The 16,869-nt window shown below is 42.6% G+C and overlaps 1 protein-coding gene across 2 annotated transcripts in view; it reads right to left on the reverse strand.

Moving 5' to 3' along the window:
* Window positions 1-1,592: 1,592 nt before the first annotated feature.
* The window catches only part of LOC137470547 (gamma-aminobutyric acid receptor subunit rho-1), a 29,693-nt gene continuing 14,416 nt past the window's right edge, over window positions 1,593-16,869 (reverse strand). For both annotated transcript variants that reach the window (XM_068184030.1, XM_068184032.1), the window contains 8 exons: window positions 16,355-16,461; window positions 14,933-15,000; window positions 12,915-13,138; window positions 9,466-9,548; window positions 8,142-8,282; window positions 7,519-7,671; window positions 5,634-5,830; window positions 1,593-4,803 (listed from right to left, as the gene is read on the reverse strand). In XM_068184030.1, coding sequence (XP_068040131.1) covers window positions 4,516-4,803; window positions 5,634-5,830; window positions 7,519-7,671; window positions 8,142-8,282; window positions 9,466-9,548; window positions 12,915-13,138; window positions 14,933-15,000; window positions 16,355-16,461 — 1,261 coding nt within the window. In that variant the 3' untranslated portion in view covers window positions 1,593-4,515. The remainder of the gene's footprint in view (window positions 4,804-5,633; window positions 5,831-7,518; window positions 7,672-8,141; window positions 8,283-9,465; window positions 9,549-12,914; window positions 13,139-14,932; window positions 15,001-16,354; window positions 16,462-16,869) is intronic.

Raw genomic sequence — 16,869 nt, forward strand, 5'->3', positions numbered from 1 at the left:
CAGGACTATGTTCTATGAGGAAGAGTCATGACACATTAGCTGTTGAAGTCTCTCTAGTATTCATGGAGTGATCTCATAACGTGCTAACAGCATTCCTGAAAACAGACTTTTATTTAGAGCAAAATGTTTAGGAATAAATAATTTTGAAATGACAAAAAGTCAGTCTACATTATTTCCTTGTTACCCCTGAGGTTTGCAATTTTCTTGTCCTGCAGGTAGCAGCCCTCCACAGAGCCTTTGTCCACCAGACTGTTTCACTGACTGCTGCTGCCACCCACATTTTGTTCTTACTAGGGAGCAAAAGTGCATCCTGCATAAGTGCTCATATTCAAACTATACTAAGCCGAAGTTGGATAAGATTGCTGCTGGTTTAGATTCCTCTAGGCACTAATGGAAGCCAGAAGTATCTGTCAAAATCACTGAAGATTTTTCTTGAGCTACAACTGCATCTAATGTCCTTATTTAAAAAAAAAGTGAGAAGCCAAATACTTCAGTCCTAATGAAGTCCACATGGTTGAGGATAGTGTAAGAATAAGGTGCTCTTGTTTATGTTGCATACAGGTAAAACTTTATAAAAGAAAGGCCTTATAAAATCAGGCCTTGCTCAGCTGAATTAACAGCTAGCCTGTTAAGTTCCCATGAGAAAGAATTCTAGGAATGAAAATTGGTTTGCATAACAATCAATTCTTGTAAGAAAAATGGATTGCACCTGTGAGAAATAAAAAGTCTGTCCCATGAGAATCCTTGAAGAAAATATGTAAACACCTGTGTAAAGAGAGAGTCTTAGCACACACGAGCACCTTCTAATCAATTAATTGAGTGGCAAGAAAGTTACTAATCAATTAGAATCAAACATGATGCCTTTGAAAACTGTATAACAATAGGCTGTAACAATTAAAGTGGGGCTTTTTTCCTCTGAAGCTTTGAAGTGCTGTGCCCATTGTTATTTGCTGGCTATTGTTGTAATAGCTCTAGAGTTTCAGAGTTTCTCTGAAACTTTGTGTTGGAAGGGAGATTAAAAGGCCATCTAGTTCTTCATGCCTTCTCACTACTTCTAGCATCATACCATTTCTTTTCCTACTCCAGCCTGGCCTTGAACACTCCCAGGGATGGGGTATCCGTAGCTTCTCAGTTGCAGACTGAAGTTTGCCTCCTTGCTGCTTCACCCTATCAGTAATTACCATCCTTAAACACTACCAAAGGCTTCAACCTCCAAGGCTAGAAGTGCTCACAGGCAGAACCTGTGTCTCTCCACCATACACACAAACCTGCCTTCTGTACATAGCCTCATTCCTGGCTGGGCTTTGGGTTAATCTCAAAGAAGTTGCAGAGTATCACCCAAAGCAAGAAGAGCGAGGACGGTAACGCACCCAGTTACTGTGTGAGATGGAAAGCTGAATATCATCATCATGGTGATCTGGAGTTTGCATGCAGGCTTCTTATCAGAGCCCTGCTTGTGAAACTCTGGGACTCTCCAGCCCTACCAGCACAACCAGATTTAAGGATGCATTTGGTATTCATCTGGATCAGGTCCCGAGCTCTTCATGTATAAACTCATGGAGATCATGCTTTTGAAGGTAGAAAACACATGATGCTGTACAAATGTGAAGTTTTATTGTGATTTTCAGTGTTTCTAGAAATAATCAAAAGCAAACAAACCTCTTTGATTTATTGTAGAAGTGGAAAGGAGCAGAGTGTTAATGATTGGATACAAAACCTATACAGTGAAAGGTTAAAAGCCAAATAAGTGCATATGTAAATATGTTTAATGAGTACAGTTGCTGATAGCAAACACTGACTGTGTATGACATATCCTGTAGTTATAGAATACATGTATATACACATTTATATAAGACTGAAAAGGCACTAGAGTTTCTCAAATAAACACAAGTAAATTAATAGTGTAAATCAAAACACTGAGGTTGGGGAATCAGTTTAGGAAGTTGTGCTGGAAGGGAAATTTTGAAAAATCACATGGGAAGTTGGAAACTAGGTTCTGACTGAAAGCCAGGAATTCAAAAGTTCATCTCCCATTTGTATCTTCAAAATCTCCTTTAATATACTGATCAGATGCCAAATAATGTATGTAGTATGAGATTAATGAGTCTATAAAGGAATGTACTGTACTGCAGAAAACTACAGAACATTAAGCTTCTTATGGAGCTGAAGAGCTTACTATAAAATCTGGCACTCCTGTTCGTGCTGTTCTTAAATTGTAGAAACAAATGGGTTCTTGCAATACTGAGAATCTAAATACATTCCTGTGCAAGTTTGCCCAAGAAATCTATTTGTGGGGAAAGTTGTCATCAGAATAAGGAATAAAGAATCAGGTAGGGTGGGCAAACCTGGTAGTCAGGGCAAACCTTTTATCTGCTTTTGCCAAAGTGACCTTTTTGCTTTCATTTGACTGAAATGTTTACAGGTTAAAAAAAAAAAGGCATTTTTAAAATCTCTTGTAAAAACTTACAGGAGAATAATATTCAATAAAGGGGACTTGATAAAACAAGGTATGATAGTACATGTGCATGTAAAAAAAATCTCTCTAGAAATAAGTAGTTGAACTACGGTATGGGTGGGTGTATTTTTCAACGATGTTTAGCTTTTGTGATTTTACTGCCTTACCTATGGAATATAGGCTGTGTGAGATGAGTGTAGGGAGTTTTTCAGGTCACAATTTTAGCAGTTGTAAGAAATGCTGAGTATGTTTATGCAACATTTATTTACATAGAAAATAAAAACAACAACCAGCAGTGTTCAAACAACTGCAGAGACTGTGTCACACACTTGATGGCAGAGTGACAGAACAGGCAGGCCAGGGCAGGTGTCACATAAGAAGATTCACTCTCCTTTTGGAGTCACAACTGCTTTGGTCTGATGCTCAGAGGAGCTCCACCTGTAAAACACAAGAGTATCTGCTGCGCAGGCAGCAATGAATTCTGCAATGTGTGCAAAAGTGTGTGTGTGTATGAAGTCCTGTGAATGCAAACCCTCAGGTAGCTTTGTGAACACAGGTGTACATCATGTAGCAGCAGAAAAACTGAATCATCACAATTCTGACACCTTTGGTGCTGCTGGTGTTGTAAAGGCCCCTGATTCCATTCAACTTATTCTTGGTTTTCTGAACTGTTTTATGACTTCTGCATTACAGATTCTGTCTTTTCCATATGGAGTGTATTACACTGACTGGCTGCTCTGCAGACACTGTGTTGGAGAGCTGGGACTTAAGTCAGTGTCAACTGTCCCCAGTTCCAGCTGTATCCCCTTGCTCTGCCTTGGAAGGTGCTGAGCCTTCTCTGAGGGCATGGTGGGCTGCGGGATGCTGGGGTACCATGCAGCATGAAAACAGATTCTGTCAGCTGTACCTGTGTCTGCAGTGGAGCTGCTGTCTTATGGTGGAAGCTGTTTTCTTACTTAATTCCAAAGGTTTTGGCATGGTATCTCTTGAAAAGTCCTTACTACTGCTTTGTCAACTGTTGAGCACCTTTCTGTTATGCTTTTACTACGAACAGATGAACCTGGATTTTCCTGAAAGCGAGTACAACTACTGCTGGCCTTGCAGGCTGCAACAGGTTTTCAGGCTTATACAGGCTGGGAATGCCCAGACTATATCAGAGGAAAGAGGCTTCTCCTGAAGTAGTTTGGGTTTTTTCATAGACAACAGGTTGCCTTCACTGGATCATTTTGTAGAGAAACCCATTCCCAGGAAACTCAAAAGCAAAGCTACCTGTGACCCAAATAAGCAGATCGAAGGAGAGCTCCTGTGTTTCCCAGAGGATTTGGTTAGCATTACAGGAAGTCTAGCTTTTGTTCATTCCTTGTTAAATGTACATTGCAACTCGTATTTTAAAAATCTTAGTCAAGACAGTTTGGAAATATTTCTGTGTTTTAAATACTTTTAAGACAAAGCACAAATATGAAAGTATTGCTACGTGGACCTGCCAGTGCAGTACTGCTGATGAGTCATGTATTAAGCTGTGAAAGTTGTAGCCATCAGTAATCTTGCCAAAGCGTTTCCCAGTACTGGATATTTTGTGTTTGCAATTACCATTTCTGACCTTATCCTGCAAACATGCAAGTATTGGCATATTCTTGTATTTATTGGTATTAAATGTGGTCAGTCTCTGAGCTGAGAGATGCATGCACTCAGGTACTCAAAGAATTAGAATTTTTGGGGCACAAAATGGAGGATGCACCATATATAAGCAACTGGCAATTATAGTCACTTGTTAAAATAGTTTACAGTGGCCTGTGAGGCACAAGAAGGAACATAGCACATCTTTAAATAAGTATACAATTTAAAATTGTATATCCTATATTTTGCTGACATGTGAAACTTCCACAATTATTTATGCCACAGGTGAGCTGCCTCTAATTAAAAAAAAAAAAATTAAATCCTGGAAAAAAAATCAATCTTCTTTCCAAATAAAACAATTCTCTCTTTTCTTTCTCTCAGCCTATGAGACTGTACTTTCATTTCATGTCACAATGCTCTGTGACTACAGAAGTTACGAATCTTTATGAAAAAATGGACCAGTATATCAAATTAAATAGAATGTATGCCCCAGGGAATATTATCCTGGAGTACTTGTCGATGGCATGGGTGTCGATGCGCATGCTGACGTATCTCTGGTTTTTCCTCCTGGCCGAGCCCCTCTCTGAGCCCAGTGCCAGCTGCACCATCATCCGGTCCTGTTTGTCCCCATCCTCAGACATGAAGTGCCCCAGCTCGTTCACGTCCCCATCGTTGTAACTGCCGTCCACCATCATGGGCCGGGGCTGAGGTAGGCTGCATGCACAGGCAGGCTGTGGGCACAGACAAGGGCAGCAAGGGTTTGAGCTGTGTCCACACACTCACAGACATCCCTTTCCTTTTTCCATCCCAGAGAGGTGGGGAAAGGCCCGGGGGATTCAGGCTGCTGGGATGCGAAAGGGAGAACAAAATGGTGGAGCTGAGCAGGAGCTTTTTCCATCTCCACTTCCATATCTGCGAGGCACAGGTACAGTCAGGGAGAGAGCAGGGCTGTCTGTGGAAAAGCTCCTTCGGTTTAGGCACAGGCACCAGGTGCAAATAAAGGTTGGACCTGTGCCTTGTAGCTGAGAAAATCAGAAGAAGACAGAGGAAAACCACAACAAGAAATGAAACCTGCCCCATTTGGAAAGAAACCCCCTTAGGCTGAAATTTTAGTTAAAATTTAATGTAACAAGGGCAGAATGGGAAAACTGGGACCACTGGATAAGTTTAGATTGTGCATAGACAAAAGTGGGGGATATCTGTCATGTCATCTGAAACCCAAACAACAGAATCAAACTGATTTTATCCACAGATTTTAATCTACAGTATAAAAAAAAATGTCAAGGTAAAATCCTAAGACCCATCCCATCTATACAGGCAGTGGAGGACCATACCTAAATTAGCCCACGCAGACTCCAAAGAAAGAGGAGTGACCTTGGGCATGGTTTGTGTGTGGCAAATCTTTATAACCCGCAATGACTCACTGCTGGTGTCTTTTTGCACACATTGCATTTTCCCCAGGCAGCTGAGAGCTGCAGTTGCAAAGCTTTGAACATTTCCAGACTTTTGCCACACTTTTTCCCAGGGGTAATAAAATGACATTGGAGACAGAAAACCTCACCTTGTCCCGCAGTTTCCTCTCCTTCCGCTCTTGCACCGTTGTCAGGTAATTCACAGCTGCGTATTCCAACACCGAGAGGAACACAAACACAAAACTGACCCACAGGTAAATGTCCACTGCTTTGATGTAGGAAACACGAGGCATGGAGGCATTCACCCCAGTGATGATTGTGGACATGGTCAGCACGGTAGTTATTCCTGGCAATACACCAGCAGAAGAGACCATAAGATGCTTTCAAACCAGACTCCTCATCACAAATACAGCAGTTGTTACAATTTCCTGACATCTGAATTTACCTTGCAATATTTTTTTTTCACTTTTGGGTAATGAATTTCACTGCCTGAGGAGGATCCAGGCAGCCCTGATTTGTAACTGGGGTTTTCTTGTCTATTTGGTGAGCACAGCTCTAATTCTGGTCTCAAGGTGTTGCTAGTCTGGCTCCTCACCACACCACCAGCCTCCCCATCCCATGGCCAGGCAGCAGCACTTTGACCCTGTGCTGGCTGCACCCCATTCTAGGCTCAGGACAGTCCCTGGAGGGGTCCAAGTACATGGATTTAAACTCAATGATCCTTATGGGTCCCTTCCAACTCAAGATATTCTATGACTCTATGATTCTGAGTATGTCAACTTCTAGTTCACCCCTCCACAGCATGGACACAAATGAAGCTGCAGCTTTTACTTGTTTCCCCTGTGTTTTCTGTATGCTGGACTTCTCCTGGGAAGTCCTGCTTCATGAGAAGCCACAGAAGTCCCCATCTGACTCACACTTGGTCTGTGCCTTCACTGGAGCAAAAGCAGGGAATAATGGTGCCTCACAAGGCAGTGCTGTCCCACATTACACCCTGGGCAAGCACAATGAGCACAAGAGCAAGGGCAGGAGCCCGTGTAGTTCTGCATTACCCTGGCTCTGAGAGAGCCTCTCCATGGCCCTCTCATTTCAGGGACTAATTACGTCACATTAGTGATTACTTTGGAAGCTGAAATTAGGTATATAAGCACAAAGGACTGAATTCACAGAGTATCTAGGTGCTAAAAATACTGCTAAGGCAGCGCCTACATCTTCTGAAAAGGCATGACCCATACCCTTATGCTTCCTTTAATGATGTCTTGAGGCAATGGGTGCTGTTTCTAAATTCAGACTTGAAAAACTGCTCTATTGCAATCTCTACTTTGTCTCTCTATATCGTCTCCACTGAGGAATATGATTTTAAGAATAAATAAAATCCTGAGGCATGTTGCCTGGAATAAGAGGAAGCAAGCCTGTGCTCAGAATCTGCAAAAAAACAAACAACACTTTGCTGAGGGCAAAGCATCCACTTTAGAAGAAGATTTATGTCCATATCACAGTTCTGCTCCTATGGTGACTCCTGTGACATATGGCTTCACCTCTCAAAAAAATGCTGCAAAAGGGGAAGCTGAATCCCTCACACTGCAGTGCAAACTCATTTGAAAATTTAAACTGCACAGCATAATTCAGCTGTGTTACCTCCACCCTCCCTCCTCTAGCAAAACTCAGTAAACTGAAATTTTGTCAGGGCTGCTCATACTGATTTTCACCTTCTTGCTCACTGAAGTCTCTGAAGGATACTGACACCTTGGCTGTAAACGTGCCTCGTCTCTGTTTAGAGTGATAGAAGCAGAGTGGGATGTTTGCTCTTTGATTCATTCCAGGCGCATCTTGTGCAAACAGAGAAACCAATTCTCTTGGCACAAGGAGAGTTTGCACCATGGGGGGGACACATGCCTTGTCCCTGGGGCACATGTGTGGATTTCTGTGCCTCGAGGCAACACAGTGCACAGCACCAGGGGTTTCATCTTGATGGTCAAGGCTGTGGTTGCAGCCTTTGCCTCTTAGGTCTGCTGAGTACAAGATTGTTGTTACCTAATGGGACTCTGGCAGGAACTGCTCGTCGGTCAATCCAGAAGGACACCCAGGACAACATGACCATGAGAGTGGCAGGGAAGTAGGTTTGGAGCAGGAAGAAGAAGATGTGTCGGCGTAACGTGAAATTTATATAGAGGCGATTGTACCACCCTGTGAAACAGAGAGAGTGAAAAAGAGGAGTTACACCAACACCAGACTACTTTCAGATAGGGTGATGCTGCACCAGGGGAAAGGTGACTAATTTTCTTTTCTGAAAACACAGTTAATGGCTGCAGATCATCGCCATTTACAGAAAAAAAAAAACTCCGTAGAGAACCAACTATCAAAGTCAAACCATCTCTTGGGCTGATGAATTCCAGAAAATATAACCTATGCAATAAGAGAGTTTAATTCAAGTGAAGACTTGGTGTGACCTTGAAGAAGGATTATCTTTCCAGACTACATGACCACTAAGGTGGAAGTGTGTGGCAGGAACAACCAACTTGGTAGAGAAGAGTGGCATGGCAGGTCTGATGGGATACAGAGAGAACCCCCAGTGGACAATTCTCCATAGCCAAGGTCAAGAGAGACAGTTTTCACCCCTTCTTCCCCCAGCTCTGGCAGGTGCTCTGGTTGCCCACCTGTGCTGCTGTAAAAGGCAAGCTTTGTGGTGGTGTGAAACTCCTGAATCAGGAACTGGGACAGTGATATCCTCTCATCTGTTTTTAGGGAATCGTTCCCATTCTTCCAGTAGAGCATAAGGTCATCTTCAGTGTAGGCATCTAGGGAAGCAGAGCAAATTCAGGATAGTGCACTAAGACAGTTGCTACCATCCTCACAGCCCAAGGCATGCCCACACAGCCCTCCTGGCTCCCTCAAAGCTCCCAGCTGAAAAGGTCAAGTTCCCAAATGCCACCCACCTAGGTGGTGGGTATGGCCGTGGCAAGGAGTGGACTAGCTCATGGTCACAGCCCTCAGGCCTGATGCTCGGTATGTTTTGTTAACCCTCCTGTTTCTCTAATCATAGTTTCACACACATAATATGTGTGTCAAGTAACCCACTGCATCAGAACTTGAAAAATTCTTTCCTGTAAACCTCCTAAAATCAGAAACAAAGAAAGGGAGCCTTAGCAGAAAGAACTTGCATGGGATGACCAGAGGAACAATCTACCAATGGTCTGAGGCATGCAGGGAAAAACTTGGGTAAACTTTCTGCCTATGATATACACATGAACATTACTTCATTTTTTAATACATGTGAAAGTAACAGTAATATTAATCCTTTCAGATGGGTTTAGTAGCAGCTCTTTCCACACAGGGAGAAAAAAATCACATATAAATGTATTAAAACCGAATTAAGATTGCAATTTCTTATTGCAAGCTTAAGAAGGAGAAGAAAATAACTTGAAAAAGCCAAAAGTTTAAAATGTTGCTATGTGAAACCTGGCCACTTCATATGTGCATCATACTTGGGACAAATGGCAAAAGCTGGCTTTTATCAAATAGGACTAAGAAGCATAAGAGGAAGGCAATTAATGTCACTACCCCATCATGGTTTCTACACCATGGATGAGCAGATGGTGCCCGTGAAGGGTGTATGGCCATTTGTCCATGTGTTTGAGGGCACCTGGGCAAGCAGGCGCTGTTGGAGACTGCTGACCTGCAGGCAAATGGCCCAGGGGCTTGGGGGTTGGGGTGGCAGTGGAGCAGCCTGGCTGGCATTCAGGGCCACTGGCAAGGCAGTGCAACAGGTGGTTTTTAAAAACACTTGTTGCAAACACCATCTAATTCTAGTGAAAAAAATATGGGCAGGGAGCTTTTCTTAGTGTTGAAGTCTGATGTCTTTGGTTAGAGCTCCCATGAATGTAGCAGCAGTTGAATCATTGCTATAATTAATTATTGGTATAACACAGTTTGGGTACCCATGGGGTGCCCTTGGTTCCCCTATACCTCCACTTTACTTACAGCTTTCAATCTCCAGGGAACATGTCTGTGTGTCCAGGGGAAAGCGACTAAAATCCATGTTGCACATTGCTGTTACTGTAACTCTAGGAATAATAAATATCACTCCATTAAAAACTTGCCTCCTTACGGGACTGTAAAATAGTAAAGCTGTGAGTTTGGTCTTTTATTAAACAACTACAGCCAGTACCACTCAACTGAAAATAAATTCCTTCCATTCAGCTAAAGCCATTCTGCTTTAGTTAAAGCCATTTCTTCCTCTCAGCCAGCTACTGTTAAAAAAGATGACTATAAAGTTAGGCCATTACAAATTGCAACTAGATAACTAAAGTATTGGAGAAGAAACTGAGAAAGGGCAAAAAGGACACTTCCCCCTGACAATCAGCAAACAGATCTCTGCAGACATCTGTCCTTTAAACAGATGCTTTGTACGATAAAATAATTTGCATTTATCAAAGCCATCGTAGTGCCATGAGGGATGCAGGTAATTTCTTTGCACACTCTGAATTTCCAGATGCTCAGTGAGAACCCGGTGATCACACATGGGACTCAGCCACCAGAGGGCACAGGGCTGGAGCTGCAATGCAACAGTGACCACAGAAATGCTCTGGCCCACCCACCCATCAAAATCTCTGGCCTTGCTATAGTCTGATTATCACATTTTTAATAGCATAATTTGGTTGAACCGGAAGCAACCATAAATCTCGACTTGACTGGTTTGGACTCCAGAGAAGTAAATGAAAATAAAAGTATAAATTATATTGGGGAAAGAATTAATAAGTTATAGAAGGGTTAGTGGTAGAGAGACACCATACAGTGATAAAAACACAATGCAATCCCTTATATTAGTAGTCTTCTGCACAAGTGGGTTCTGTCTGATGTTGCTTTCCCATCTGGATTTAGCCTTTGAGTGAAAGTGGTTGGCTCAGCTAGAAGTTTAGGTGCCAGTGAGGTCTATGGTGGTTTCCAAGATGGGAAAATGTCTGGCAAAGAACCCTAAAAAGGCAGACACCAAGGAAAAATACAGTCTGCAGGCAAAGGCATTCAGCAAGGCAGACAGGCAGTAACAACCTGTTCGTTCTTACAGGGAGCTTTTGTCCTTCCCTAGCATTCACAAAGCATTGCAACCTGCACTTGCTGCTGAATAAAATACTGAAACTCAGACAATTTGCTGTTGAAGACATTCACCACCACTTTGTACTGGGCAATTGTTTAAGCACAAGGCTGTGCAGGAGTAGTTTGATGCCCTCCTGTTCCCATCTTCTTTAGATAATCATAAATGCTTGCATTGCAGGTGATTGGCAGCTAAATTAGTGTGTAGGCACGCATGCTATCGATGAACAATATGTCATATTCTTGTCGTTTTTTATTGTACTCAGGACCTGACCAAACTTTGTAAAGGCCTAAATAATACCTGAACCTTGTCTAATCTGCTGAGTGAAGAAAAAGCTTTGATAATGAGAAGGTAATGTTCAGGCTGTGAATTCAAATGAACTGTAAGATAAAAATATCAAAAATAATTCATGTCAAACTAATGCCCCCTAGGGAATCAAGAATTTTTCTGCTTGACTTTTTTTGTAGAATCATAAAACACCTTGGCAGGCTGAGAAGTTACCCCCTCACCTTGTGGCAGGCTCAGCTTCTCCTCTGCTGCTACCAATATTCCCTAAAGACCTCCATAGACTTCACAAACAGTGTATTCTGCAACTTTCTCACTGGTTAAATCTATGAGTCTTGCTGATACTGACTGCTGATTTTCCTTCTTTTTGTCCTTCAGAATATATTATCTATCATCTGATGCTTTGTTTATTTATCAGGTATTTTGTTATTTCATTGCTGGGGAGGTGATATTGACATTATTGCATCAGAATATTGTACAGAAAATTCATTTCTAATAGGTTTTTATGGGTCCTTTGGCAGTACTTGTTTTCTAACTGGATGGAGCTGCAGCCAAGTAAAGCAGAAGCACAGATTTTATATTCTTTTCGAGATTGACAGATTGTCTGGGATAGAGTTATTTTTTTTCATAATAGCTAGTGTGGGAATACGTCTTGGATTTGTCAAGAAAACAGTATTAATAACACAAGGACATTTTCATCAATGCTGAGCAGGGCTTCCACAGCATAAAGGCCTTTTGCTGCTTCTCACACCACCCTAAAAGGGAGGAGGCTGAGGGTGCACAAGGAGTTTGGAGGGGACAGCTGATCCCAGATGTCCAAAAGGACATTCCACAGCATATGTCATCATGCTTAGCATATGAAGTGGGGGAAAAAGAAGGAAAGGGTGGAAGTTTGGAATAAAGGCACTCATGTTCCTAAGTGACCATTACATGTGACGGAGCCCTGCTTCTCTGGGGGTGGCTGAACACCTGCCTGCCCTTGGGAAGTGGTGAATGAATTTCTCGATTTGCTTTGCCTATGTATGGGGCTTTTGCTTTACCTAATCATCTGTCTTTATCTCAACCCATGAGGTTTTTTTTCCTTTTAATGTTCCAGTTCTCTTCTCCCTCCCACCAGGATGGAGTTAGCCAGCAGCTACATGGGGCTTAGTTGCCAGCTGGGGTTAAATCATCACACAGATGCTCCTCACTTAGCATCCCCAAGCATGAAAGTGTTACTTATCAGAAATGTTTTAATCCCAGTTTAATAACATTCAGACTTATGTCAACTGATGAACTATTTGGAAAATAAGGGAGAAAGCCAGGGCTGGGACCACTCCTCAAGCCAGAGGACAAAGCAGTGTTTACCAAAAACGTCTCCTGCAAGGAGCTTCCATGGATTTCACATGAAAAGTGAGCAAAAAGCAGGAAGAGCCAAACCAAGTGTTTGGGTTGCTCTAACAACACACAGGAATCACCAAGAGCTATATACCCTTGCTCTGAAACTTGTCACTTCATGTGACACACTTCATGTGTTCCCTCTGTTTTTTTGCTTACCATAAAGTGGCACTTTGGTATAATTTATACTTCTTCATTATTGCTTTCAGGAATAGAAACTGGACATTTTGCTAAGCCCAGAGACTTTGCTGTGTAGTGAAGTGAATAACTATAGCTGTCCTGGACTTCTCTTTATTACCAGACACTGCCCTTTTATTTAGAATGTGCCCTGCCTCTTCAGCAGTGCCCCATGGGGATTGCAGCCTGCTAGCCCCCACTGAGCTGCTCCAAGGGACAGCCACGTCTGACTGCAGCTTCCCAACAGGGACAGGGGCTAGCCATGCTCAAAAGGTGAAGAGGCAGTGCTGGAACCAACAATGCTGGCACAGAAACTGGCTTTCTGCAACAGGCACTTAAATGCACTCATACAGGCACTCAGATGTCTGTGGATAACCAGCACATTCATTCTTTTTTATGCCTTTTTTTAATATGAAGTCATGCAAAAACACAATGCAGTAATCAATTAAACCACTTTCTCTTTCCACTAATAGCTGGCATTGACTGAATGCAGTTTTACCTGAGGCTATAAAGTACCTTCCCATCTGGCTGGACCCGCAGCATGACATTGTCTGTGGTGGTGTCATGGATGAAGGAACGCTTGGAGTGGACGAAGAACATGTCAGGGACCCAGATCTTCTTCACCAGTCTGCCATCAAAGGTCATGCTTTGGTTGTTGGTGCTGGGGAAGGACAGCCTCTCATCTTTCCAGTAGTGCCTCAGGTAAAGCGTCATGGTGAAGTCCTGCAGCAAACAGGCTTCTGTCACAACTTACACCTTATCAGCACAGTAGTGACTGCTCCTCTCTGGGACAAACCATGAAGTGTAAAGCACCTCTCCTGAGGGCACATCCACTCCCCGGGCTGCAAGGGGCATCACCAGCTGCAGCTTGTTTATTCATCAGGTCAGAGATTTACTGGGCTCAGACACAACTCGCTTCTCAAACTTAAACTTAGTACAGAATGAATAACTCTGTCACTGATGCGTCTTCATTTAAAAAGCAAGTAATGATCTTGCTAAGCACCACGGCATTTTTCTATAAAGCTGCACGAGTTAAAAAGTATTGATTCTGAAAATATAAAATCTTCTCCATTATTATTTTGCTAACAGCCAAAATCAACCCTGAATTTTTTTTTAACCCAAGGCCATCTAGTGGTTTTCCCATGTTGATGAGTGTTGCAGCATGACATTAGAGGAGGAACAGGGGCAGTATTCAAAAGCCATGGGAACTAATTCAAAATCATAATGTTTGATTTAAAAAAGAGGAAGAAGAAGAATGGGTTTGTTGTTTGGTTTTTGTTTGGTTTGGGGTTTGTTTTGGGATTTGGGTTTTTTTTTAACTTCTAGGTCCTTGACGTTAGTTCTTCCACTCTGCTTTCAAGTCCCAAAGCTTTTTAGGGGCCCTCTGGCCACCTTCACAAGCTTTCTCCTCAACCAGAACAGGTGAAAGCTCAGGATACCCATGGCTAGCTGTCGGGGTGACAAGAGCACTGGAGTCAGGGAGTCAGCTGAAAGGGTCCCCAGTTCTGGGGAAAATGCTCACCCCTGAGGTCAGATGACTGCAGATATCCCAGCCCACACAAGAGCTAAAATAGCTGCAGTGAGAGGAGCCTGACATGTCACCAGTGTGTCTGCCAACCATCAGCTGTGCTGCCACACAGCCCTGTTGCTGGCTCAGGCACGGGAAGAGGTCCAGGGCAGGCTCTTTAACCCTCTGTCTGTTAATTAGGAGCACAGAATCTGGGGCTTCCTGTGAAACCTTCAGAGTTGTTTGATAATTTTGTTGAAAAGTCTAAACATTTTGAAAAATATTCTGTACTGGGGAGTGATTCTTTTCTCTTCCAAAGCAAAACCTGAGTTACTGGGAGATTCTGTGGGTCATAGAATGTTTGGATTGGAAAAGTGCCCTTAAAGACCATCTTGTTCCAACCCCCCTGACATTGGCAGGCTGTCTTCCACTAAACCAAGTTGTTCAAAGCCCTCTCCAGCCTGACCTTGAATGGGATGGGGCACCCACAACTTCTCTGAGCATTCTGTTCCAGTGCCTCACCACACTCTGAGTAAAGAATTTCTTCCTTATATCTGATCAAAAGCTACCCTCTTTCAGTTTAAAGCCATTCCCCCTTTTCCTTGGTAGTTCTCTGGCCCCCAGCTACCTCAGAACTTGTCCAAAGTGACTAAGTCTGCAGCATGTAAGTGCCTTAAAACAAACATATTCATTGGTCTCCTCAGAGCTTTTAAGTGTGTTATCACTATTTAAGAAAATATAGAAACCCAAATCCTTTGAGACAGTCTTGGCAATGTTTTACCATTTTGTCCTAGAGAAAAGAAAATGACAGATTTCTTCCTTCTGCTTCAACGGCCATGAAATGGTAGCATGAGGTCAATAGAAGTAATTGTTGGCAGATTCAGATTGAACCTGAATCTGCCTTTGGAGGCTGTGGAGTGTTTGTCCTTGGCAGTATTCAAACCCCATGGACACAAACCCAAGTAGCCTGCAGAGTTTTGGTCTCCAGAGGTCCCATCTGTGACTCTTACCATGTCCACCTCAGAAATGCTGTCCAGACTTTCAACTTGGACATCCACCCCAACAGGAATTGCAGGGCCTAGGGGAAAAAAAAATAGGAGTTGACAAATGACAAACCTAGTGAGACAAAACAATCCTCTGACTTTACTATCTTACAGATAGAAATAGATGCTCAGTCTGAAATAGAAACAACAGTAAACCAATAGAAAGTATAAATTATTGGAATTCATAACAAAAATCTCCTAATAATAATTAAAGTCAGTAATAAGACTGAAATACTAATAATTTTCTCTTTTTATTGTGTCATCCTACATGTGTCTCTTCAAGATTTAAAAGCAACTTTAATTGTTTTTAGCTCTAGTGCTTGGGTCCAGGACTGGCGAGACAGATTACTGGAAGAGGATCCATTCACAGAAGGATCAGTGATGGCACAGCTAAGGGAATGAGGGAGATTTTCCCTCACTTTTGCTCCCCTTGCATACTAATAACATCCATGAAAGCTTCTATATGCATTTGACTTTCACAAGACTCAGTGCTCAGCTGTGGAAAAGAAAGGGTGACAGGAGGGGATATATTGCAGGACACAGGCATGTGCCACTGAGCCTGAGGCTCCTGAGGATCCAACTGTGACCCCATGTATTAGGGATTCTGAACTTTTTTCCCTCCTCCAGGCTTTGACTAGTCTCTCATATACCTCTGGCAATTACAGTCCAGGAGAGCTGTCAAGTAAAACAATGCTCACATTTGTGAACTGCTGTGAAACTGAAATGTTTTTAAATTAATTGAACATGCTGGTATTTGGCATATTGAGCATTTAGTGATAAAATCTTCTTTCATCAGAGTATATAATGGTATCCTGGATTTGAATGACCATCTGTCAGCCAGAAAGGGTAGATAAATTACAATATTCTCTAATCCGATGGGCTGAAAGCAAGCATGTTCTCCTTCATCCATTTCCCTGAAAGCTTAGGTTGCTCTAGCACACAGCCACAAAACTTTGAGCAAGCATTAACACAGGCAGTCAAAGCATTTTCTTTTGGGTTATAAATTAAGTAAGTGCAGTACTTCATTTGATTATGCACACGTATGGCCATACTAAGACAAAAACTTAGAAGTTCCCACACCATCCAGGAATAAACCCCAGGAATAAATAAGGTGTATTTACAGATTTTTATCAGAGGAAAGTATCACTGAGCACCAGGATTAATATATTGCCTGTTAATCACATTTCCATGCCTCTGACTATGCTTTTTGCTCATCCAGAAGGCTATTTCACTGAACCTCCATTCCCTCAAGAGTGCCATAAATTCACAACTCAAAAGAATAGAAATTAGAGACAGAAGAACCAGTCTGCTTCTTCACTGCTGTAATGTTACAGTATAAGGAAGCGACTGTGCAAAACAGGAACAGTGACAAATGTGCATGTTTCATACCTCCAAAACCTGGTCTCATGCTGAAGTCATGGTCATCTATTCGCAGCAGCTGCTCTGACTTCGTCAGGGGAGATTTGGTGATGTCAGGGCTTCGTTTCAAGATTGGGCTACCAGGAGGAGAGAAGCACAGCCATGAGCCCTGAGCAGTGTCTGTGAGAAGTACGCTCTTGTTTCACTCCATTTACTCCTCAGAACATCCACCCCTTAGAGCATGAGCCTGTGATTGTAGCAGTGGTTGGCAGAATGTCATTAACAACTGATTCCTGCACTCAGCATGCAGTTTAGGCACCTGTGATAATTTTAGCACTGAGAAAACATTTGTTCAGTGGCTTTTTGCCCCTGTAAAATTCTCTCTGCATACAGCAGTTTGGGGACAGTCATTAAAATGTGTGGGTTGGAGGAACAATATATGTGGATAAGTGGAGAGAGGGAGGCATTCCTGACATTGAGTTATGATGGAGTATGAGGCCAGGAATTAGGGAAACAATGTATCAAATAAGCTACTGGCTGTTACC

The sequence above is a fragment of the Anomalospiza imberbis genome, chromosome 3 (assembly GCF_031753505.1).
Source record: "Anomalospiza imberbis isolate Cuckoo-Finch-1a 21T00152 chromosome 3, ASM3175350v1, whole genome shotgun sequence".
Lineage (NCBI taxonomy): Eukaryota > Metazoa > Chordata > Aves > Passeriformes > Viduidae > Anomalospiza > Anomalospiza imberbis.